We start from the raw sequence: 26874 nt of genomic DNA, 5'->3' as shown, positions 1-26874 counted from the left end.
GTAATAGCAAAATATCAGTTAACAGAGAATAACAAAATATGCTCAATATGGGTCAATAATTGCAATGATTACATTCATTATCATAATATTGATTGAGCTTGGAACCTGAGTACCCTAAAGACAACTAATTAGTTAAGCAATGAGACATGGTAGTCTGTGCAATAATGCTAATTAACACATCCCTTAGGTTTACAAAAAGACCTAAGATGAAAAGAATGTCTCTAGCTCACATACAAGAAAACTAGTCAACAATACTGCCATAGTCCATTTAGGATGTTATAGCAGATTACCACAGACTGGTGGATTATAAACCACAGAAATTTATTTCCCACAATTCTGGAGGCTGGGAAGTCCAAGATCAATGCACTTGCAGATCGGGTACCTGCTTCCTGGCTCACAGACAGCTGTCTTTTCACAGTGTACTCACAATGGGGAAGGAGCAACTGAACTCTCTGAGGTGTCCCTTATAAGGGCACTAATCCCATTCAGGAGGGCTCCACCTTCATGACCTAATCACTAGAAAGGCCCCACCCTCCAAATGCCATCACACTAGGGATTAGGTTTCCACATATGAGTTTAGGGTGGACATAAAGATTCAGTCTATAGCAAATACTATACTACACAATTGGAATGGTATCAGTTATACAATAAAACAAATGTTTAAACATGTACTTTTATAGGATCAAATAAAAGTACACTTTTAATAGGTAATTCATATTAGATCATATTAGATCATATTAGATCACGTCTATCCTCTTCTCATGCTGAACTCAGTTTCTATGCATTTCACACAGAAAAATTAATGTAAAGTAATGTAAATTTACATTTAGTTTTTGAAGAAAGTTTCTTCCAGAAAGGATAGTGATAAAATGCCATATTTTAATAAATAGTTCAAAATTACATTTCTTAAAATACAAATTAAACCCTTAGGATGCTTCAGGAGAATTGAAAGGGATCTAAGGTCAGATGGCTGCACTCTGAAACAGTTGTTTGTTTATAAATTTCCAGCTAAATACCTCAAGCCTTATTTCTCTATTTCTTGCCCTCTTCTTACAAGTCTGAAAATGTAAAAAGAATTCTCGATCTAACTAGGTGCCTGATACCGGAAAAAGTAGCCTGTAAGCTGGCAATTTTTTTTTTTAACATCTTTATTGGAGTATAATTGCTTTACATTGGTGTGTTAGTTTCTGCTTTATAACAAAGTGAATCAGCTATACATATACATATATCCCCATATCTCCTCCCTCTTGTGTCTCCCTCCCACCCTCCCTATCCCACCCCTCTAGGTGGTCACAAAGCACCGAGCTGATCTCCCTGTGCTGTGTAGCTGCTTCCCACTAGCTATCTAATTTTTAAATAATTAATGCAAGGCATGAAAAGTTAAGGAAATTTTCTGGGATCAAGAGTCACCTAATGAAAATACTTCATAATATGGTAAGTACAAAAATAGTTCCTTTAAAATTTTTTTAAATTTTATTTCCATAATTAAAATAATTTACATTAAAGTATTTTATTATGACTCTACTAACAAGATTAAAAAAGAGATTGCTCAGTTCTACCACATTAAATATTAATAGATTTTTCATTTGGAGAATAAAATATACTTTTAAAAGAGTAAAAATTCTCAAGCTAATTATTTTAAAATATTTAAATCTATTAGGATATAATGTGAAATATTTGGGCTATTTATGAAATATATTCAATACCAACACAATAAAAATAATAAACACTACAATTTTTGAGCATTAAGACATTACATTCTAACAACAATCACAAAAGCTACAAAATGCTATCTCTATATTATATTATAGATGATTAAATATAATAAATATAAGTTATTACTATCACAATAGGCACTATTTTTGAGTACTGCTACTTGTTGGGCACTATACTAAGGAAGTTACATGCATTATTTATTTATTTATTATATTATTTAATCCTCAGAACAATGTTATAAAATAGGTACAATGATTATCTCTATCATACAGATGAGAAAACTAAGATTTAGGCATATTACAAAGCTTGCCTAGCATCACATAGCTCTAAGAGGTAGAGTTGAGATTCAAACTTAGGTCTCTGGTCTCTAGAGCATATCTATTTATTATTCTAAGTACAGTTTCTATTAACTTGAGACAATAAATGTATAAATTATTCAATTAAGAAGAAATTTCATTCACAAGTCTCCTTTATAATTGCATAATATGAACTGCATGAGAGAAAGAACCTTGCATAGAGTACAGTTGCCTTCTCAGGGTCTAGAACTAGATAGGAATTCAACAATATTAGGCAAATTAATTTTAAAAATTAGATGAAATAAATTCCTGGAAACACACAACCAAAAGTCACTCAAGAAGAAATAGATAAAATGCATGCCTCCATAAATATATTTTTAAAATTTCACTTCATTGTTAAAAACCTTCCTACAAAGAAAACTCTTGGTCTCAAAATTTCACTGGTGAATTCTACCAGAAAATAGAAGAAGCAATGCTGCCTGACTCATTTTAAGAGGTTAGCATTACCCTGAATCCAAACCCAGAGACATTGCTCGGGGTAGGGAAGAGAAGGGACCCTACAGAATGATATTTCTAGTGAACAAAGATTTAAAATTCTTAACAAAATTTTAGCAAACTGGGTTCAACAACATACCAAAAGGATAATACAACATAACTAAGTGGGATTTATCTAAGAAATGCAATGTTGTTCTAACATTAAAAAACCAAACAATGAAATTCAAGATATCAACAGAATAAAGAAGAAAAACCACATGATCATCCCAACAGATACAAAAAAAATAATTTGACAAAATTTTACATCCTATAATGATTTATAAAAAAAAAAAAAGAAAAAGCTTAGCAAAATGGGAACAGAAAGGAACTTCTTCAACTTGTTAAAGGGTATCTATGAAAAACCTACAGCTAACAACATTCTTAATGGTGAAAAGTAAAAATGCTTTTGCCTTAAGATCTGGTATAAGGCAAGGATGCCTGCTCTTACGTTGCTATTTAACATTGCTCTGAAGGTCTTAGAAAATCTACTGAGACTGAAAAAGAGGAAGTAAAACTGTCTTTGCTCCCATATGATGTGATCATCTACAAAGAGAATCGCAACATACTTAAGAACAAACAAACAAATAGACAAACTGAGCAAGGATGCAGGATTCAAGGCTAATAAGTAAATATCAACTGCATTTCTATATGCAAACAATTAAGATTTGAAACTTTAAACAAATCATTTATAATATAAAAAAATAAGATAAATAAGGATAAATTTAACAAAAAATGTTCAAGACTTGTACACTAAAAACTACATGATACTGTTGAAAGAATTAAAGAAGATCTAAATAATTGGAAAAATATACCATGTTCATGGATCAGGAGACAATATTGTTAACATGTCAATTCTCCCCAAATTGATCAACAGATTACACTATCAGTTAAAGTCCAGTAGACCTTCATGTAGCAATCAAAAAGCTTATTCTATAATTTACATGAAAATATTAGGGTTGCCAAGACACTTTTTAAAAAGAAGAGCAAAACTGGAAGACTTGAACTGCCTCATTTCAATACTTACTCTAAAGCAAAAGTATTAAAGACAGTGAGGTATAAGTATAAGGATGGATGGATATAGATCAATACACAGAGTCGAGTCCAGAAACATCCCACACATATATATGGTCAATTGATTTTTGACAAAGGTGTCAGGGTAATTCAATGTGAAAAAAATAGTCTTTTCAACAAATATGCTGGAAAAATTAAATATCCAGTTACAAAAAAAATGAACCTTGACTCAAGCACCATAAACAAAAATTAACTTGAAATGGACTGTAGACCTAAATATAAGTCCAAAAAACTATTAACACTTCTAGAAGAAAACATAGGAGAAAATCTTAACACACTTGGGTTAGGAAAAGATGTTTTAAATTAAACCCAAAATGCATAAACCACAAAAGAAAAACACTTATAAACTGTATTTCCTCTAATTTAAAAGTTTTGTCCTTAAAAAGACACTTGTAAGAAAGCATATCAGTGGTTGCAATGACAGGAGGTGATGGTAGGAATTGACTGTAAAGGGGCGTGAGAGACTTGTTTGGGTGATAGAACTGTTCTATATCATGACTGTGGTGATGGTAAACTACACATTTGTCAAAACTCACTGAATTGTACACTTAAAAGTGGTGAAGTTTACTGAATGTAAATTACATACGAACAAGATGACTTTTAAAAAACGGATTTAAACAAAAATATACACAGGAAAAAAATTCCCCACTAAAAAATGAAAAGACAGAATACAGACTGGGAGAAAATATTTGCAAAACATATATGATAAATTACTTGTGTCTAGAATATATAAATAAGTCTGATTACTCAATATTAAGAAGACAAACAACCCAATCAAAACATGGACCAAAGATTTTAACAGATACTTCAGTAAAGAAGACATAACATGGCAAACCAGCACAGGAAAACATGTTCAATATCATTAATCATTCAGGAAATTCAAGCTAAAACTATAAGATACACATCAACTAGAAGGGGTAAAATTAAGACAGACTAACCATGCCAAGTGTGGTGATGATGATAAGTAACATCCTAGAAATGCAAAATGGTACAATTTGGCAGTTTCTTATGAGTTGAACATACCAAATAACACAGAAATTGTATTCCTAGATATTTACCCAAGATAACTGAAACTATACACCCACACAAAGATTTGTACTGGATTATTCACAAGAAAGTTTTTCATAATAGCCCCAAACTGCAAGAACACCAAATGTCTATCTACTAGAGATTATATAAACACATTGTAATACATCCATCCATATAATAAAGCCATAAAAAGAAATAAGCTACTGATATATGCAACAATATTGATGAATATTAAAAGTATCATGTTAAGATGCAGAACACAAATGACTATATACTGTGTTTTGGGATTAGAGTTTTTAATATTTAAATATTGTTTTGTTACATCTCATGTTTTGTTTTGTTTTGTTTTCTTCAGGGTCACAAATTACACACATATTGTGCCTTCTGTTTTCACTTTCTTGAAATGCTCACTCTGGGGTAATCCAACCTTTATGCAAGAAGTTTGACTACCCTGAAATTGCCATCCTGTGCCATAACCACATGGAGAGAAATTGTGAAAACAGATAAATGCCTGGGCAGCTCCTGCACTTCCAGTCACTTCATCTGATATTCTAGATATAAAAGTAAGCGTCTTAGATGTTGAGGCTAGTCAAGTCTTTGGATTATTACTTTAGATGCAGAGATATATTGGCTAAATGAATTTTGGGAAACTAGCCTTGAAATATTATAAAAGTATATACTAAAAACATTCCCGAATTTATTTTGCCTTTATGTGGTAATGTGAATATTATAATGCATCCTTCTTGTCTTGAGGCTTTTTCCAAAAGCTTTGGGTGAAAACAATAGAATTCTGATAAAACCTATGTAATATATTAATAACTAAAGTAGTAAAGAAGTTAGCTTGTCAGACTCTTGACAACAGATATTCATATATCTATAACGTTAGTAAAATTTAAAAAATCATCACTATGAATATGAAATGATACTTTTAAGTTAAAAATCACCCAAGTCACACCTCCACAAATTAGTAAGTAGAACTAGAATGCTGACTGCCGGCACTTCTGTCTCATGTGAATTTAAAATGAGATAATTGAAGACAAAATGCCAGCCAGATAATGAGAATCTGAAATAAGTATGAGAGGATCTCAAGATTGGCATGAAACTGGAAGTCATATGCAAAAAGAAAATGAATTTTATCAAAGGGCTTACTATAGAGTGTACAATGAGCTAAAATGTGGACAAGAATAGTAAATAACGGAAAGTGTTAGGTTCAGTTGTACCCACATAAAGAATATAGAAGAATGTGAAAAATTTATCAGATGAGTAACATTTCTTTAATGATTTTCCTTTCCCCACTAATGAATCTCTTAACCTCCAGGAGATTTCAGCCTGGAGAGGGATTTATACAGGTTTGGTTACAGGCCTGAAAGAAATAAGGCTATGAGTAAGATTTTGGGAAAGAGTCCTAAGTAGAGACATTCTAAATCAAACTAAACACCTTAGTCAGTTTTCAGTTTACTTTTCCTCCCCACAATATTTTTCTGCTTCTCATATGAATTTGATAATACTTAAGCTACAAAAAGAGAGTGGCTTGGATATGTCAGCAGCAGTGTGATTGGTCACATTATTAGAGTACTTTTATAGTCTCCAGATGCTGATTTACTGCATACCAAAGGTTGCACTGAACTTTCATAACCTTGTTCTACTGAGCTCCAAACCAATCCTTGTATATTCTATACTATAGCCAAGGTACATACCTTGCATCATGCCAGAAAAAAAGAAGAATCCATGGTACTCTGCTTAGGAACTAGTAGTAGATGTCAAATCCAATGAATTCAGTTGCTATCTTTCAGTTGTATATCTTTACTATACTCTTACACTTAATATACTTTCCTTAACTTTTAAGGCTTCTCTTGTCTGGCTCCTTCTATCCAGGATCCTCCTTAGGCTTCTCTCATCACCAACATGTCTGATGTTGGTATCTTCAGGCACCATTCTTAGCCATTTATTTTTCTAACTACATACTATTCTCACACTGGACATTTCTTCCCTACCTTCATTTCAGCATTGCTGCTGAAGTCTATTTGTATCTCTGACCTGACTCTCCCACTTCCTTCAGATCCCCACGAGGTAACTCACATACAGGATGATCAACTCAGAACTCATTCCTTTTACTGTGTTTCCTGATTTTACAAACAGCCCAGTATCCACACAATTCCCCAAGCAGCAAATAGGAAACTGTGTGATGTTTCCCTTTCTCTCCATTTAGTCATTAAATCCTGGAAATTCTAGTACCTAAACACCATTCAGAATTTGATTCCTTCTCACTAATACTGGCTCAATTAACAACCTTATCATTTTTATGATCAGATTACCAAAACCTTCCAACTTCAGTAGCTTCTAAGTAGTTTCCTTGTATCCAATTTTGTCTTTTCCAATACAAGCCTCATACCACCACCAAAGTCTTCTTTGTAAAGATTTCATACAGAAGTCCTTCCATGATGCTTCACTGACTTCAGGACAAAATCTAAATTACTTGGGAGAGATCTGTCCTAACATGACCCTACCTACCTGGTTAGATTCTTCTGGCTTTTCTCTGCAGGACTCTATGCATCATCCATACTGTGCTACATCTGGGGAGATGGGGGAGAGCTTGCATGAGCTCCATCACACTCTAAACATTCTATTTTCTCTGTGTAGGAATGCTCTCCCTCTCATCCTTATTTATGTAACTTACAGTTACATTCAAGACTTAGCTTAGCAACTACTTTAAGAAGTGTTTCCTACCCTGGCATTCTCCCCCTTCCTCCTCTCTCTTCCTTTTGGATTGATTCAAATAGGCATTCTCTGTATCGCACAGCAACCAGTGTTTTCATAGCAATAATGACACTGCATATGTATATTTTCTTGTCTGTCTCTCCAATTAGATACTCATCTTCTAAACTAAAGTACCATATTTTCCTTATTTCTACATCCTCTGAGGTCCAACTCATAGTAGTTACTCATTAAATATTTAATAGGCAAATGGACTATAATGGAGTGGGTTCTAAAGTTAACACATAGATTATGAGGTATAACCAAAATCATCCTTGGAAATTCCTTCGGAAGGTACTACACTGAAGACCAATATACTGTCTCAATATAGTTAAGCTCAGCACAGTTTTTCCTCTAGCATTGAAATAATATAGTTTCTTTAGATGAACACCTCTACTTACAAAGCACTTAATGACAATGTTTTATAAAAACTATGTATTTTTAAGCAATAGAATTTATAGCCCATGAAACTCTAAGGATGACAAGTAGAAACTGACATGGAATAAAAGAATAGCAAATTTCTCTCTCATCTTGAGGTCACTCTGAATATACTCAGCAAGCAGAATGGCAGAATCACCATTTCCTTCTTCCCTTCCCTTCCACTCTCCTTCCTCCCCTCCCTCTCTCCCTCCTTCCCTCCTTCCTTCCTATCTATCTATGTTATCTCTTGCTGAGCCTATTTCTTTGAATTCATATAAATTAAATAAAATTATATGACTCCATTGTACTGATACGCTTATAAGCAGCCACTGTTGATTTTTCACAACCAGTATTTCTCTCATAATCTACTTCCACCAAGATTATGTAGTGCTTTAAACAATATTGGCAAATATAGGGATAATAACAAGCATGGCCATGAGCATGCTAAACTCTTGTGCAGTCTATCAGGCTGAAAGAAGCCCACATAGTCACAAAAATGTGAAGAAAGTATAAAAAAAGAAATGTCTCAGCTGTTGATCTTATGTTTCAAAATAAACATTCCAGAACATAGGCTAAAAGAATACTATTGCTAATTAAAAATCAATAGACAATAAATATGAACTGAGTGAAAACTGAGCTAGTTATAATTAACTTCAATGGGTCCACTAAAGAAGCCTATCTCTGGGCAAATACTGGGTAGAAAGAGATTTGAGGATGCTGCCATTTGGGTGAGTACTATCAATTTACCAGAGCTTACTTTTCAACAGGCTAGTATTCTCTGCTCAAGTTTGCTAGATACTACACAGACATTCCACATTTGGGGAACTCATGGTGTATCAATAAGTGTTGGTATGGATTGTTTGTATGAATTTGTAGATTTCTGTACTTTACTTCTCTCTACTTCAATCTTATCTTAAAAATGTAAGTTCTACGTTTACTAGTTTTTCTACAGCAATTGAGTTTTCTGCATTTCTAGGAAGCATCCCTGAGCAGAATAATGGCATGGTGAACCTAAAGCAAAACCAAAATAAAATAAGTCACCATAAGCATATACTGAATATAGATTTCCTTCTCAGATAAATTTAATAGGTGAAATAATCCCATTGCTAAAGAAAACCATCTGGCTAGTCTGAAAATCTGCTTTTGTGTAAAAAAAATTTTTTTTAACAGTCATCAATTGATTAATCGCCAAAGTACTCTAGGTTTAGAATAAAAGTGCAGGTGCCACCTAGCTCCCTCTACTAAGCTTCTAGGCAGCTTCCCTTCATCCCACCATCCAAAATTCTTTTCTTTCCTGTGAAGTCCCATGGTCCTTAATCTATGCTTCTGATACAAGTGATAATTATCACTTTACACTTAGTATAAATTTTGTACCTAATCTTCCCCACTAGATCATAAACTCTTTGAGGGTAAAAGTTATGTTTAATTGAGATTTGTATGCCCCACAGTATCTACCAGCGTGCCCTGCTCATACTCAATAAATATGTACTTTATAAATACACTCAAAGATACTTCCTCCTGAAAAAAACATTTTCAGCTTTTTTTCTAAAGTAAACTATATACCATATTACTTTCTATTTTTCTTCCTATTTCTCAGCAGTTCCTAGTTTACCACTTTTGCTAACTTCTTTCATCCCTGTTCCCTGAGGGAATCTGTTCATCTATTCACTTATTTACTCATTCAAAACATCTAATAAATATTTGAAGGTGCCAGGGTTAGACCAGTAAGTCCCTTAGGGAGCTCTGAGCCTAGTAGGAAAGATAGACAAGTAAATACGTAATTATAAAACAATGTGCTAATTTTTGTAATAGATGCAAACACATGATACTGTCTAAGAGTACTTCTGCAATTTAAGAGTGCTTCTCCAAGTTTTTGCCTGCAGTTTAGCATTCCCCTCATACTATTCTCTCCCCTGGTCATCCATCCATCCATCCCGCCATCCATCTGCCTGCCTATTTTCCATCCTTCAATTTTAATACACAAAATACAAAAGCTGCACAAGAATAAATAAGTGAAAAATAAGTCGTCCTCCCATCTTTTCCCCAGTGACCCAGTTTGCCTTCCCAAAGGTAAGCAATAATGTCCAGTACATAATTCCAGAGATATTCAATGTATACACAGATATATATATACACATATATATGGTCTTACTTTAACCCAATAGAAGCATACTTTATATTCTGTCTGCACCTTGTTTTTTTTTTTTTATTTCATAACATACCTTAGAAATTGCATTGTCTCAGCCCATATTGGGCTACCTCATTCTTTTTAATAGATATAAAGTATTTCACTGCATGGATGTAACACTGATTAAGCAGTCTCCTTACTGAATGCTCATTTAAGGTACTACGATAGAGCAATGAATATATTTATCCACATATTATTCTGTGGTATATTTGTTGAGTATGTTTGTAGGATAAATTCCTGGAAATGAAATTGCTGGGTCCCAGAATACGTGCTTTTTAAATTTTGATAGATACTAACATAGAAGTTTCACCAATTTCATTTCCCACAAAATAGGAAATATACACTTCCATAACTTAAATTACAGTCTTTATGGGAATGGCTCCCAAATCTGTATCCATATTCGGACCCTTTATTTATTCTCTGTGATATCTCCACATATGTTTTTCTTAGAACCTTAGGAAAAAGCTTTTCAAACCCAAATTTATAATTTTACCCTTAACACATTCTTCATAAACTCACTGTACATATTAATTTTCCTGATCCCAACCAAAAGTCACTTTTGATATGTCTTTTTTTTAAATAAATTTATTAATTTTATTTATTTATTTTTGGCTGTGTTGGGTCTTTGCTGCTGCACGTGGGCTTTCTCTAGTTGCGGCGAGCCAGGGCTACTCTTCGTTGCGGTGCACATGCTTCTTATTGAGATGGTTTCTCTTGTTGCACAGCATGGGCTCTAGGCACATAAGCTTCAATAGTTGTGGCACGAGAGCTCAGTAGTTGTGGCTCACAGGCTCTAGAGCGCAGGCTCAGTAGCTGTGGTGCACAGGCTTAGTTGCTCTGCGGAATGTGGGATCTTCCTGGAACAGGGTTTGAACCCGTGTCCCCTACATTGGCAGGTGGATTCTTAACCACTGCACCAGCAGAGAAGTCCCATGCCTGGGCTATTATAATCTAACTACTCAACTTCTTCCTCTGGGCTTGCCTACCAGTGATTCTGCTCATATCATCCTCTCCACCTGAAATATCCTCTCAAATCAGTTTCCTTGAAGAAATCTCATTAAGCCTACCCTAAATGCTAGATCATCCATAACACATTTTTTTATGAATTTATTAATACTTAGGTCTTTCACTATATAATAATATACTTATAAGATAAATTAAAAGCTCTTTCACTATATATTCTAATTTATAATTCAGTTATAAGATAAATTATAAACTCTTAACACATTTGGACAAACTCACACTGCCAAGGCACTCAAAATGTGTTTACCAAATGAATGAATGAATTTTTTGCAATGGACTAATTCCTCTAAGTCAGATAATTCTACAGGGGAAAATATTGTATAAGGGATATTTTCTTCTTCCTTCCTTCCCTCCTTCCTTCTTTCCTTCCTCCCTCCCTCCCTCTCTCCCTCTCTTTCCCTCCCTTCTTTGTTTCTTTCTTTTCCTCCCTCCCTCCCCCTCTCTTTTCTTCCATTCCTCCTTCCATCTCTTCCTTCCCTCCTTTCGGATAATAAGACTATTTTAAGGCCTGTGAGATACAAGCCCCTATTTAATAATTAAATTTATTTCAAAACACTCACAATGTGAAATATTTCCAGTTAACTAGTGCAGTTAATTACATTTTTCCCTCGCATTGATTTTGATCAAATATAGGGAGGAGAAAGGATAAAGAATAAAGCAATAGGTGAAATACACTACTAAAATGATTGAATTTACCTTCAAAACTACAAAATTCCTTAAAAATCCCTTACATACAGTCAAAGTTACTCTAACTACTATGTAGAAGAAGAGAGAACTCAACCACAATGTGCCTATGGCCTATTGTTAAACTGAGTTTAAAATGTGCAAAATAATTTTTTATAAGTTTCACAAAACTTGAGGAAGAACTATGTAAAGCATTATAAACCCTCTATTTCTGGTTTTCAAAATTAAAAACCATGATTTTAAAAATCATATCTGTAGTAAAATTTTTTGCATTTAAAAAATTTAGAAAAAAGAGTATGATTAAACTTTCCTATACATAAAAGTCATTGTAAAAAATAAATGATCCTCATATTTCATTAGAAAATTATTCAGCTCCCATTTACTAAAATAGTAGAAAGAGCTATACAAATCCCTATCAAGAAGTAGAGAACTATTACATTATAACTTGTATTGTAGATAAGTTTTAAAAAATAACAATACTACCATGCAAATGCAAGTGCTGGTTATACTTCTTGACTCACCTCTCCCCCATTAACATATTCCATCACAAAACACAAACGGTCTTTTGTCTGGAAGGAATATTTCAAGGACTTGAAATGAAAAAGAAAAAATGTTATATTATAATCCTACATTCTTACAACGGTATCAAAAAGAGAATACTTAGAAACAGTAAGCATGATTGATAAAATGAATTGTTCTTGTTCCTTAAGAGTGTATTTATTCCCTTAAAAATGCTTAAATAAAAGTTTATGAGAAATATAAAACAAATTTTGTGAAGATCAACAATTAGTATTATTTGGGGAAAAATTAGAATTATGATTTTTAATAAAAATAAACTTAGTAATTGTTATGAGCACTTCTCAATCTACTATGTCATCTACTTGAAACTGTATTGGTCCCCAAAGTCCTTATCCATGAGACCTTAAAAGTAAGGCCTACAAATTACTTCAGGGAAAGTCTTAGGAGTACAGTTATACTTGGGATTCTAATATAGTTTCAGTATCACTTCTTGCATAGAGGTCGCATAACATGACTCAATCCAATAGAGATGTTTCAGATAATTTTATAGGTTATAAAGATATTAAAACTTTAGAGTCAACTATCTTAATACACTGAACTATAAACTCACAACAATGTAACAAAGTAAGTCTATGTATCTGGTGATACCTCTGAAGAAACCTACATAATAATCCTAAATCTTTAAAAGTTTCTCCTTTTGAAAGTCTGTTATTTTTAATCTTAATACACTTCATTGGAACCAGGAACATACAGAAACTTTGCAAATTATGGCTCTATTACAAGCAATCTAAATGGGACTAAAAAAAAATCAGTCTGTTTCAAAATAACTAATTTATATGTATTTAAGTCACAGTTTATACTTTATCTAATAAAGAAGATGTACCATGACTTATCCTATTTTTAATTTAAATGCTATCTTTAAATTTAAATTTATTTTTAAGTGTATTTGCTCTACTTTTTTAAGGCAGTGAGAGTTATGGGAAGAAAAAAAATCTCAAAAAACTCATGGGTATGTAACGAGAGGACTACAAATGCATGCATATTGTAAACTTAATCCATACATTCTAATAATTTCCCCAAAACTGACTTATCTACAAAGAAAATGTCATACCTAAATAAATGTTATTTAAAATGTTATTTTTCATAGCTTAGTTGCTATAATAAAACTCCCTTAAATATAAAATGTTATGATTATAACATCTTTCCTCTAGGCACTTACTGTTAAAAAGGGATGTCTAGTGTTCTTTAATACTCTGCTTTCAGTTAAAGTGTGTGCCACTTCATCCTACAAAAGAAAAAGGCATACCTTTAATAAATGTTCTGAGCACAAATAATATAAAAATTTTTGCTATTTCTCTAAGACCAGAAAAGGTAAACACAGACACAGAAAAAAATTTTAAAACACATGCTCCGTTTATTGCTAAGCTTCTCTTCCACCAAAAAAAAAAAAAAATCAAATCAAATTAGTGATTTAAATCAGATGGCTATAAGGTATAAACTCATATAAATTCAGTCATACTTAAAGTATAGCAATAATGATATAATAATCAGCAAAAATTATCAGGGACACAGAAAATGAAATAGTAAGCCTTTCCCCTTGAAGAGAATGCCTTATCAGTTAACAGCTAGGCATGGAGAAGTTAATATTTCCGTGTTTGTATTACATTGTATTCAGGGGGATTTAGAGGATATATTTCATTAAAGATCATAGAATTTGTTGTACGTCTTCTACCTAAAAGAAAAATCAGTTATTGAAAAGGGGGACACAGTACCTGTATAAGATTTAATTCTAAATTATACATTTTAGAAATAAAAACAGAGTATAAAAGCTGTATATTTTTGCTTGTGGCTTTTTTAGCATGCTTCTTTTTTTTTTTAAAAAAAAAGGTCACAGCCTATTCTAGGTGACACTTTTTAAATCTGCATATATTTCAAACCAAAAATACACTAAGAGTGTATTTCCCCAATCTTGTACATAAATTTCATCTTGACATCAAAAGTGAACTAGGAAAGATTTTCTCAACATATGGAGAACTGGAAAAATGTTTCATATTTTAAAAATAACACTATCTTAAAGAATGAAAGGAAAGGAAGACAACTGCTGAAACTAACACAGCATCTCTGGTCTCTGCTGCTGCCAAGATCCTGAACAAGGCCCTTACAGGATCAATTTCTTAATATTGCTGGCAAATCGCAGTTAGGTTATAAGTAAGACAAGGGAACATTAGGACACTGCATTATATTTATTATTTTTATAAAAGCATCTGACCTTAGTTAGACTTAACAGATAAATGAGCAATAGACTGATCAAAGATGCTAAAATCCAAAAGCCATTCCAAGAGGGTGAGACCAATTCTGTCTGAACAGAAAGTAAAGTGTAATGACACAGTATTTAAAACCAGCGAAATAAAGTATGGGTAAGAAAGCATTCCAGTCTTATTTGTTTAATAAGAACCAGGCTTAAGTGCTCAAACAGTATGAAAGCCTCTGTCATATCATACTATAACTTCTAAATTAATTAGAGTAATACCAAACATCTTAATACAAAATAAATAAGAAGCAGAAATGACACCATAACTAATTTCTGTGCCAACAGTGCCTAGCATAATGATTAGCATACAGTAGGTACTTATTAAATGTTTGTTGAACTTAGCTGTTTATCATAGGAATGAATTCCAAGATGTCAAATGTGTGGGACTTCACTCATCCAATCATTTATTCCTTCAATATATATGAAACAAATATATTCTGGGTATTTTTCTACCCATTGAAGACAGGGAAACTGAACAACACAGACCAAAGTCCTTCCCTCATGGAGATTTCATTTCAGTTAGTCAGATGGTGGTCAGTATTAATGGAAAAAACAAAGAAAAGAAGGGGAGGGCTTCCCTGGTGGCGCAGTGGTTGAGAGTCCACCTGCCGATGCAGGGGACACGGGTTCGTGCCCCGGTCCGGGAAGATCCTACATGCTGAGGAGCGGCTGGGCCCGTGAGCCATGGCCACTGAGCCCGCGCGTCCGGAGCCTGTGCTCCACAACGGGAGAGGCCACAACAGTGAGAGGCCCGCGTACCGCAAAAAAAAAAAAAAAAAAAAGAAGAGAAGGGGATACTGCAGTTTATGGGAATCATATAATGAATGTAAAATACAAGATTAAGGATTATACAAGTGGCTATTTTGAGATACAGAAAGGAATTCAATGATTAAAAAACAAAATCCTCGATATGCATTTACTTAATGTTAAGACAGTGCAAGTATAAAGTGCTTTAAAAAAAAGACATGATTCTTTTGCTCATGGAGTTCACATGCTAGTGGAGAAGACATAACAAATTGGTAAATATCCAATTTAAGAAATAATTATGAATTCTGATAAGTGATCTGATTTTTCTTAAGGGAAAATTGGGGTATCTACTATAGTAAATGGATAATGAAGGAAAATCCATGCTACTGGAAGATCATAGGTTGGGTAATGTGATGGTGTAGGAGATGGAGGCTCAGAGGCACACAGCTGATTTCTGTTTTTCAGTTTGCTCAGTCTCCTCTGAGAAGGACAGCAAAAACAGGAGGGATCAATCAAGAGACAACTGCAGTACAAGAGTGAAATGAGGATGGCTTGGATGACAGTAACAGCAGGAATAAGAAAAAATGTTTGAAGTATTTTTGAGATATAAAATTAATAGTAAAAAAACTAACAGCTATATGCTCCCAACAAGACGGTAGAGCAGAAGAAATATTTCTTTATATGCAGTAAGAAAGAGATTCACAGAAGACATAACATTTACCTATTATACTTCAGGATTTTAAGTGATTTGAGGCAGTAAACTAGGAAAAGACTTAAAGAAAGGTAAGTATATGAAACCAAAAAAGATATTCTAGTACTTCAGAAAACATTTCTGGCAGATATTTCATTCTATTTTGTTGAAACAAACTCATTATATGTAACAGTTGTTTTTCTAAATCACTTAGTAAGTTTCATGAAAGATTATATTTTTTCTAAATTCTATGATCTGCCTAATCACATTAAAGGAGCCAAGTAAAGATGTAGGTAGGCAAAAGCTAAAACAATATTTCTTTGTTGTAAGAATGAAACCAGAATTAATACCATGTACATACCTTTCATGTATTAAAACGTATTTTCTACCATATTTTTACATCTGATCATATTAGAATTTCCCCCTTAATGCAAATTTAATGGTACAATATTTCACATACTAATTAGTTTCTGCTATGAAGATAAGGTATGCACAAGCTAAAAAGTAAACACAGATGTCAATAATTTTTAATTACAGTTAAAAGCAATATGTCAAAACAAAAAGTTATAAATAACAGTGATAAAGCTTAGTGGTTAAAACAATATGATGTTTTTAAAAAAATCCATTTGTTGATCATGATTACAAATGAAGAGTGCTTCGGTATATAATGTAAGTATAATGTTTTCATGAAAAAGCTTCTGAAATATAGCTTCATGTATATTCATCCATGGTAAAATACTAAACAGTGAAATTTAAAATTTAATTTCTTTCATAGAAAGACGTTTACAGAGAATGGAATTTTTTTTTTTTTTTTTTTTTTTTTGCGGTACACGGGCCTCTCACTGTTGTGGCCTCTCCCGTTGTGGAGCACAGGCTCCGGACGTGCAGGCTCAGCGGCCATGGCTCACGGGCCCAGCCGCCCCGCGGCATGTGGGATCTTCCTGGATGGAGGCACGAACCCGTGTCCCCTGCATCGGCAGGTGGACTCTCAACCACTGCGCCACCGGGGAAGCCCGGGTGTCATCTCCTTTAATCCTTGTAGTAACTTAGCGGGTTTGGTTTGACTATTCCCATTTTATATGAGGCAATCAAGGTTCACAGAAGTTAAGGTTCTGTGAGCAAGGTTCACCAGCTCAAGTTGCAGGTGAAAAGGTCAATATTGATCCCATCTAAGTCCAACATCAATGGTCATTTCCACTTCACCACACTGTCTCCCATATTCAAAAACCTTGGTAGCAACTTAACTAGGTACTTTAACTCTGTTCACATTATTTTCTCCATTTTGACCACAAGACTATAATGATTGACTTTTATCAGAAGCTGGTTGAAATCAAGATACATCATATCTAAAGCATCTTTTTTTTTTTTAATCCAGAGGTATAAATGACACTCAGAGGAGGAGATGTAGCAGGTGGGGAAGCAGGGAGAAGAGGGGAGAAGTTTTTACCTTGGCACCTTTATTCTTAATTAAACCACAATGACTACAAGTGATCATTATTTACTTGTTCTGTTTTGACAAGCCATATGTCAGCAATCTATACTTTTTTCTTCCATAGGAAAGATGTCATATTATCAAGCTCTAAATTTTGGGGTTGTAACTTCCCCCTCTTTGGAAAACTTGAGCAACGGCCCAGATGCAGACTTCTAATACTTCCACTCTCCAGCTCTCACACTTTCTCCTCACCATTCCTTCATTTCTACTGCTATTACCTTTTTGAAGATCTTTTTCATCTTGATGGAAAAAACGAAAGCACAATTGTTCCCTGATGTCTATGAATAGTATATCACCTTTATCAAATGTTGTTATTTGATAATTTATTCTTGATGCTCTTGTTCCAAATATCGGGCTGGCCAAAAAGTTTGCTTGGGTTTTTCATGTGATGTTACCGAAAAACCCGAACAAACTTTTTGGCCAAACCAATGTTACTTGGATGGAGGGCTACATGAACTTCTTTGACTTCAATTATAACATAATCTTTAGCACCTAGTCCCTCTTAAATTGTAGAACATGCTGCTTGTCTATATTGCCCTTCACTACATTCCCTTCTTTCCTTCTGCCTCTTCCAATTCCCAGTATTGGAATAAATCAATCTCTACTTTCTCACTTTTATTGATATATTCCATATCTCAAGGGGAATAAAATCACAAACATACTGACTAGCACCATTATAATGCCCTCTCTAATCTCAGCTGAATCTTCTTAGGATTCTTTAACTCATCCCTACCAAGGTCATTCTTCCATTCCTCAGTATGAATGTTTCCAAACTTTCCCAGGCCTCCTACCAGGCCTGGTATGTATGATGAAATGTACACACAACCCCACAAGGTTACCTTACCTAGTTAAACTACTGAGCTGAGATTGGCACCGAGGTCTATCTGACTTTCATTAACTCCAGGAGATTTTCATTAAGTTGTCTTTCTTTATCTCAACCTCACTCCCACAGTTTCAAAGTGTAATCCTACTTCCTACTCAGAATAGAGGTCATTAACCTCTTCCCTTCATAGGTACACTCATTCTCTTGGTGACTTCATTCAGACTATGACCCTAAATACAGTCTATATGATGATCATGGACTTCCACATTTGTGTCTCAAATGCAGGTTTCTTCCCTAAACTCCAGAAATGCTTATTTGACATGGATGTCTAATAGATGCCTTTAACTTGGGTGTCTAACAGAAATACCATATTTGACATGTCCAAACCTAATTTCTAATTTCCCATGAAAAGGCTTGTTTCTCCACAGAAAAAAAATCATCCCCATTGCTGCAAATGGCAACAGCATCCTTCCAGTTGCTCAGGCCAAAAACCTGGCAATGATCCTCAACTCCTTACTTTCTCTCATACCCTACATTCAATCTGTCAGGCAATTCTGATGGTTCTTCATCAAAATATACCCCGGATTGATTATGTCTTACCACCTCCACTGCTAATACCCTAATGTAAGCCACTATATCAATTATCTGGATTATTGCCATTAACTCCTAACAAACTCCCTGCTTCCAACCCACAGTCTATTCTCAACACTGCAGCCAAAATGATAATATTAAAATAAAAATTATATCATGTCACTATACTGCCTAAAAACTTCCAATGGCTTCCCACTACACTGAGTAAAAACCAATATCCTTACAACATCTGCCACTACCCTAAACAACCCTTCACTACTCTTACTCTACACAAGCCATGCTAGACTAGATTCCTAGCTATTTTAAAAATATGCTGCTTCCTCAGTGCTTTTTTGATTGTGATTTCCTCTGCCTGGAATATTCTTCCTCCCAAATACCTGAAGTCTTCCTCCCAAATACCTTGCTTCCTCATTTCCTTCAAATGTTCACTGAAATCTCACTTTCTCAGTGAGGTCTTCTGTGATCATTCTATTTAAAACTACAAAACCCACAAAAATCAGAAACACTACTATTCCTTGTTTCCCTACCCTACTTAATTTTTCTCCATGGTATGTATTCATTTCTTACATACTATGATTTACTCATTTGTCATGTGTCTGTTTCCTGACTAAAATGTAATTTCCAAAGGGGAGGAATTTTGGTCAGTCTTATTCATTCACATATTCCCATTGCCTAGGGCAGTAACTAGTAAATAATTAGGTGTTCAATTTATATTTGTTGAAAGAAAGAATGAATGAATCAGTAAATAGTGAATGATAACCCTAGGAATGATGCTAAAGAATGATAGAATCTTCACGACTGCAAGAAGAAAATACAGAACACAAATCAAATGAAATCATACCTCCAATAGCACAATGACAAATGATGAAGATGCAGCAGATCAAAGCAAATACATTCATTATCTGCTTCCTAGAGTAAACCACAATCATTTGCACAATAGATAATACAGAGGTTCATGAGAATCTGAAAGAATGGATCAAAGAAGCTGGCAGATGATAAGAATTTCTTCTTAGGGGCCAGCACTTAATAACTTAAAAGCCAAGGAAAGAGAAATGTCAGTAGTCAAGTCAAAGCACTGGTTTGATATTTTAATAGGTGCATGTGTAGGGAAGAATGAACTCAGAAGGCCTGGATTGCTCAAACCCTGTACACTCACAAAGAAAGTGATTCTCAGGACTGTCCCTTGGCTAGCTCTTGGGAAATAAGCTCTGATCCCTTAGAATATTCTACCTGGTAAGAGTATTTTTGCATGCCAGAGATCTTGGGCCACATGACACCAGTTTGACTAGACAGTTCATGCAAACAACAGGAAGAATGATGAATGCTGTGTGCCTGATTTTGCTCAGGGTGGCTAGGGAAACCACACAGGTGTTGCTTGCCTACATGACTCACTTAAAATAAAAATCCGGGAAACCAAGGCTTGGGTGAGTTTCCCGGGTTGACAACGCTTTGCACATGTTGTCACACATTGTTACTGGGGGAATTAAGTGCATCCATGTGACTTTACTGGGAGAGGACACCTGAAAGGTTTCTCCTGGCCTTTGTCCCATATGACTTTCCTTTTGTTGATTTTAATCTGTATGTTATCACTACAATAAGCCATAACCACTAGTATATCAGCTTTCCTAGATCTGTGATTCCTAATGAAATATTAAGCCTGAGAGTGGTCTTAGGGACCACTGACATTTAGCACCAGAAATAGGACTTGTTAGGAGTGACGTCAACAAGATGGAGGGCTAGGAGGTCCCAATATTAGGTTATCCTACAAAAACAACAAACAACTACAAACTGATGAAAACAGCTTTTGAAAAGCTCTGGACTACAATGAAATCAGCAGAAAGCAATGAAGCAGCATAAACCCTGTAAAGTTTTTAAAAACGAGGATGGCTGCCAGAAAAGTATAGGAAGCATTTTTCCTGTGACATCCCATCCCCTAGACCAGGGCAGTTAGGCACCAAAAAAGACGGCCTCAGAGGGATTTCCCCCTATGGGGAAAATAAGAGCAAGAGAACTCCAACAAGCTTCACTGCCATGCTTGTTTGCAGCTTTCACTACTGAGGATTCCCACAGTCTTCACCAACACTGACTGAGCTCAGCTAACAGAGCTACCGAAAGTCCACACCACTGCAGCTCCTCTCTGGGACAGGAGCTGTTGCTGCGGATGACACATGGCCCCAGGGACCCTAGTTGCTGCTGTGTCTGGCTCCCTGGATCTCAGGATGCCACAAAATCTAGCCATCCACAAAGCCAAGCTGCTGCTGCTCTGAGCCCTACCACTGAGTCCTAATCAGGGCTTTGCCTTGCCATACAAGGGCTACTACTCTGTCTCCTGCCTTCCATGTCCCACTTTAGGGCTCTACCATGCCACAACCAGGGCCATGGCTGCTCTGCTTGTGTTCCACTCCCAGGATCCAGTTGCAGCTTTGACCTGCCATAAAATGGGGCTGTGCCACTGCTCTGTACCCTGCCACTGGGTCCCAAGTTGTAGCTTTGACCAGTCATAACTTGGGCTGCAATACCACTGCTCTGCACCCTACCCCTGGGTCCTAAGACAGGACTTTCACCTGTCATAAGGAGCCACTCTGCTGCTGCTCTGCACCCTGCCCCTAGGGTCCCAACACACTGCTTTAATGGGCCATTACCAAGCAATGTTGCCACTGTTCTGCAACCACCCCTGGGTCCTAAATTGTGGCTTTGATCTGCCATCATCAGGCTGTGCTGCTGCAACTCTGTTCCCTGTCCCTGGGTTTCTGTCACCATTTGACCTGCCATTACAGGGCCACATGCTGCTGCTCAGCACACCGTCCTTGGGGTTCCAAGTCAGAGCTCTGACCCAACATAGCTGGGGCAGTTGGTGCTACAGCTGCTCTGTACCCTGCCCCCCGGGTTGAAAGTCAGGGCTTTGACCTGCCCATCAGTAGATTGTGCTGTTGGAGCTCTGCAACCGCCCCCAGAGTTCTAAGTTGCTGCTATGACCCAACATTACTGGGGCCCATCTGTTACTGTTCTGCAACTGCCCCCTGGGTCCTAGGCCATGGTTATGACTGGCCATTGCTGAGGCCAAGAAGTTGCTGCTATAAAACTGAACCCTGAGGCCAGAGTCAGGTATCTGACCCACCATCTATAAGAAGTACACTACTCTACTCTGGCTCTGGGTCCCAAGCCACTGCTGAACCCTGTCGTCCCAGGAATACTGCTGCTACTGCATCCCCCTTTACCCCAGGGCCTGAGTCACTGTGCTGATTCCCAGGAACCCAGACCCCAGTTCCATGGGAAGTTTTCACATGCCTGTACCTCAGAAACCAGTGCCATTGCTACTGCAAGTGTACCTGTGCCCCCACGACTCAGGTGTTGTGGTAGCTCTGTGCGCACCAGGTCCCAGGATACCAGCTCCACTGATGCCCCAAGTGTCAGCACACCAGCCCTGCCATCAAGAGGGATTCCCTTAGCTAGAATTTTGACAGGCAAAAAAGAATAGTAGGATCCTTGCAGCTTTTGCCACCACTGCCACCCACATCTTCTAAAAGAAGATGTCACAATCTACGCTGATGTTGATCTCAGCTGACAGAGCTGCATGGAAAGGACTTTAGTGTGCCCTCCCTGGAACCAGGGACACTGCACCCTACCCAGCTGGCGTATTCACAGTCATCTTCAGGTGATAATCTTTCCCCAGTGAAGCTAGTCTTAAAAAGCTGAAAAAGGCAACTGCTTCCTTGAATGCACGATTATCAACTCAAAGACATTAGAAACATGAAGAAGCAAGAAAAGCATGACACCACCAAAGGTACACAAGAATTTTCCAATAACTGAAACCAAAGAAATGGATTTGAGTTACATGAAAAAGAATTCAAAGTGTTTAACGAAGCTTAGCAAGATTCAAGTGAACACAGAGAGACAGTTAAATGAACTTAGAAGAACAATACATGAACAAAACAAGAAGTTTGACAAACTAGTAGAAATGATAAAAAAAGAACCAATCAGAAATTCCAGAGCTGGAGAATACAAAGAATGAAATGAAAAGTGCAATAGAGAAATTCAACAGTAGGCTCAATAAGGCAAAAAAAAAAAAAAACCCAATGTGTGAACTTAAACACAGATCCCTTGACATCTTCCAGTCAAAGAAAAAGATGTAAGAATGAAAGAGTAAAGAAAGCCTCTGTGACTTATGGGATACCACAAAATGAAACAATATTCAAATTATAGAAATCCAGAAAAGGAAGGGACAAAGGAACACAAAATATATTTTAAGAAATAAGGGCTTAAAACTTCTCTAAGCTGGAGAGAGATATGGACACCCAGGTACACAAAGCCCAAAGCTCCCCAAACAGATTCAATCAAAAGAGATCTTTACCAAGATACACTGTAAACAAGCTCTCAAAAAATCTAAGACAAAGAGAGAAATTTGAAAGCAGCAAGAGGAAGTGTATTCAACATAGACAAAGAAACTCCAATAAAGCTATCAGCATATTTTTCAACAGAAATCATGCAGGCCAGGAGAAAGTGAGATGATATATTCAAAGTGCTCAAAGAAAAAAAGAACTATCAACTTAGAACACATTACCCAGCAACCCTGTCCTTTAAAAATGAAGGAAAGATAAAGACTTTCCCAGAAAAACAAATGTTGAGGAAATTTATCAGTAGACGGCTTTATATAAAATGTTAAAGGGAGTTCTTCAAGCTGAAATGAAAAGATATTAATCAGTAACATAAAAACATATAACCATATAAAATTCACTGGTAAAGGTAATTATACAAATCTGAAACACTCTAAAACTGCAGTGGCAGTGTGTAAGTCACTTTGATCTCTAGCATACAAGTTAAAAGACAAAGCATTTAAAATAATTATAGCTACAATATTTTGTTAATGTACACAGAATATAAAAAATATAAATTGGGACATCAATAACATAAAATGTTGGCCGGGAAGTAAATGTGTAGGACTTTTAAAACCAATTGAAGTTAAAATGTTATCAACTTAAAATAGACTGCTATGACTATAAAATGTATTATGAACAGCAGGGTAATCACAAAGCAAAGAACTCTGATACACAAATGATAAAAAGAATCAAATATACCACTATATAAAATGAACAATTCACAAAGAAAGCAAGCAAGAGAGGAAGAAAAGAAAAAAGAAACTATAAAATAATTAGAAAGCAATTAAACAGATGGTGATAGTAAATCTCTCATCATCAATAATTCCTTAAAATATAAATGGTTTAACATCTCCAATTAAAAAACACACAGTTGCTGAGTGGATAAGAAAACAAAACCCAACTACATGCTGCCTAAAACAGAGTCGCTTAAGCTTTAAGGAAACTCATATGATGAAAGGGAAGGAGGGATGGAAGAGGATATTCCATGTAAATGGAAACCAAAAGAGACAAGGAGTAGCTATACTTCTATCAGACAAATAGACTTTAAGTCGAAAGTTGTAAGAATTGAACTTTAAGTTCAATTTCGACTTTAAATCAAAAGTTGTAAGAGAAAAAGAAGGTCATTATATAACGATAAAGGGATCGATTCATCAAGAGGACATAACAATTGTAAATATATACACACCCAATATGAGAGCATCAAAATATATTAAACAATTGTCACCAAATATGAAGGCTGAAATAGACAGCAATGCAATAATAGTAAAGGACTTCAGTACCCCACTTTCAACAATGGAAAGATCATCCATATAGAAAATCAACAAGACAATAATGGATTGAACTACCCTTTAGAGCAAATGGACCTAACAGATATATACAAAAGATTCCAACCAATGGCTTCACAATACATATTCTTCTCAAGTATCCATGCAACGTTCTCCAGGATGGAGTATATGTTAGATCACAAAACAAGTCACAACAAATTTCAAAAGATTAAAATTATACCAACTATAGTTTCCAACCACTGTAGTATGAAACTAAAAATAACAGGAGTAAAGCTGGAAAGCTCACAATTATATAGAAAATAAGCAAAACACTTCTGAAGAATCAATGAGTCAAAAAAGAAATCAAAAGGGAAATCAAAAAATTCTTGAGACAAAAGAAATGGAAACACAGTGCACCAAAATTTATGGAATGCAGAAAAAGAAATTCTAATAGGAAACTTGGTACTGATAAATGCCTACATTAAGAAAAAAGAAAAATCTAAAATAAAGAACCTAATTTTACACCTTAAGGATCTAGAAAAAGAACACAGTAAGCCCACAGTTGACAGAAGGAAGGAAATAATATACATTAGAGCAGAAATGAATGAAACAAAGATTAGAAAGACACTTTTTTATTTTATTATTATTTTTTTTTTGCGGTACGCGGGCCTCTCACTGTTGTGGCCTCTCCCGGTGCGGAGCACAGGCTCCGGACGTGCAGGCTCAGCGGCCATGGCGTACGGGCCCAGCCTCTCCGCGGCATGTGGGATCTTCCCAGACCGGGGCACGAACCCGTGTCCCTTGCATCGGCAGGCAGACTCTCAATCACTGCACCACCAGGGAAGCCCTAGAAAGACACTTTTTAAAAAAATCAACAAAACTAAGAGTTGGCTTTTTGAAAAGATAAAATTTACAAACCTTTAGCAAAACAAATTAAGAAAAGAGTAGAGGGCTTCCCTGGTGGCGCAGTGGTTAAGAATCCGCCTGACATGGGCTTCCCTGGCGACAAAGTGGTTGAGAGTCCGCCTGCCAATGCAGGGGACACGGGTTCGTGCCCCAGTCTGGGAGTATCCCACATGCCGTGGAGCAGCTGGGCCTGTGACCCATGGCCACTGAGCCTGCGCGTCTGGAGCCTGTGCTCAACAATGGGAGAGGCCACAGCAGTGAGAGGTCCGCGTACCGCAAAAAAAAAAAAAAAAAAAAAAAATCTGCCTGACAATGCAGGGAACACAGGTTCAAGCCCTGGTCCGGGAAGATCCCACATGCTGTGCAGCAACTAAGCCCATGCACCACAACTACTGATCCCGCGTGGTACAACTACTGAAGCTCACGTGCCTAGAGCCCGCGCTCTGCAACAAAAGAAGCCAATGCAATGAGAAGCCCACACACCGCAACAAAGAGTAGCTCCCGCTTGCTGAAACTAGAGAAAGCCCACACGAAGCAACTAAGACCCAATGCAGCTGAAAATAAATAAACAAAATAAATTAATTAAAAAAAGAAAGAAAGGAGGAGACATGACTTAAATGAAATCATAAACAAAAGGGGAGACCACTCAAAACCGATACCACAGAAATATAAAGGATCATAAGGGTCAGTGAACAATTATACGATAACAAATTAGATAACTCAGAAAAAATGCATAAATTCCTAGAAACATACAGCTTACCAAGACTGAATCATGAAGTAATAGGAAGTCTGAACAGATGAATAATGAACATGGAGTTTACATCAGTAATCACAAATCTCCCAAAAAATAAAAGCCCAGGAGCAGGTGGCCTCACTGGTAAATTCTATCAACATTTAAAGAAAAATTAATACCAGTCCTTCTTCTGAAACTCTTCAAGAATATAGAAGATGACAAAACACTCTAAACTCATTTTATTAGGCTGGTGTTACCAGGATATCAAAAAGCACGCAACACCACCACAGAAAAAGAAAATTACAGACCAATATCTTTGATGAATATAGATGCAAAACTCCTAAATAAGGTATCAGCAAACTGAATTCAACAATACATTAAAAGGATCATACACCACAATCAAGTGGAATTTATTTCAGAGATGCCAGGATGGTTCAACATCTGCAAATCATTCAACGTCATACACCCCATTAACAAGAGGAAGGATAAAAATCATATGATCATTTCAATGGATAAAGAAAAAGCATCTGACAAAATTCAACATCCATTTCTGATAAAAACTCTCAACAAAGCGGCTATAGATGGAACATACCTCAGCATAATAAAGGCCATATATGACAAATTCACAGCTAACATCATACTCAGTGGAAAAAAGCTGAAAGCTTTACCTCTAAGAACAGGAGCAACATAGGAGGCCCAACCTAC

At 35.9% G+C, this 26874-nt stretch overlaps 1 protein-coding gene across 2 annotated transcripts in view; it reads right to left on the bottom strand.

Annotated features, from left to right (window-relative positions):
- Window positions 1–26874, bottom strand: part of AKT3 (AKT serine/threonine kinase 3) — a gene marked incomplete at both ends in the record, with an annotated part of 378522 nt that overhangs the window by 116829 nt on the left and 234819 nt on the right. For both annotated transcript variants that reach the window (XM_079726789.1, XM_079726788.1), the window contains 2 exons: window positions 12237–12305; window positions 13454–13519. In XM_079726789.1, the coding sequence (XP_079582915.1) occupies window positions 12237–12305; window positions 13454–13519 (135 nt within the window). The remainder of the gene's footprint in view (window positions 1–12236; window positions 12306–13453; window positions 13520–26874) is intronic.

The sequence above is a fragment of the Hyperoodon ampullatus genome (assembly GCF_949752795.1).
Source record: "Hyperoodon ampullatus genome assembly, chromosome: 2".
Classification (NCBI taxonomy): Eukaryota; Metazoa; Chordata; class Mammalia; order Artiodactyla; family Ziphiidae; genus Hyperoodon; species Hyperoodon ampullatus.
This window is presented reverse-complemented; position numbering and strand designations above follow the sequence as displayed.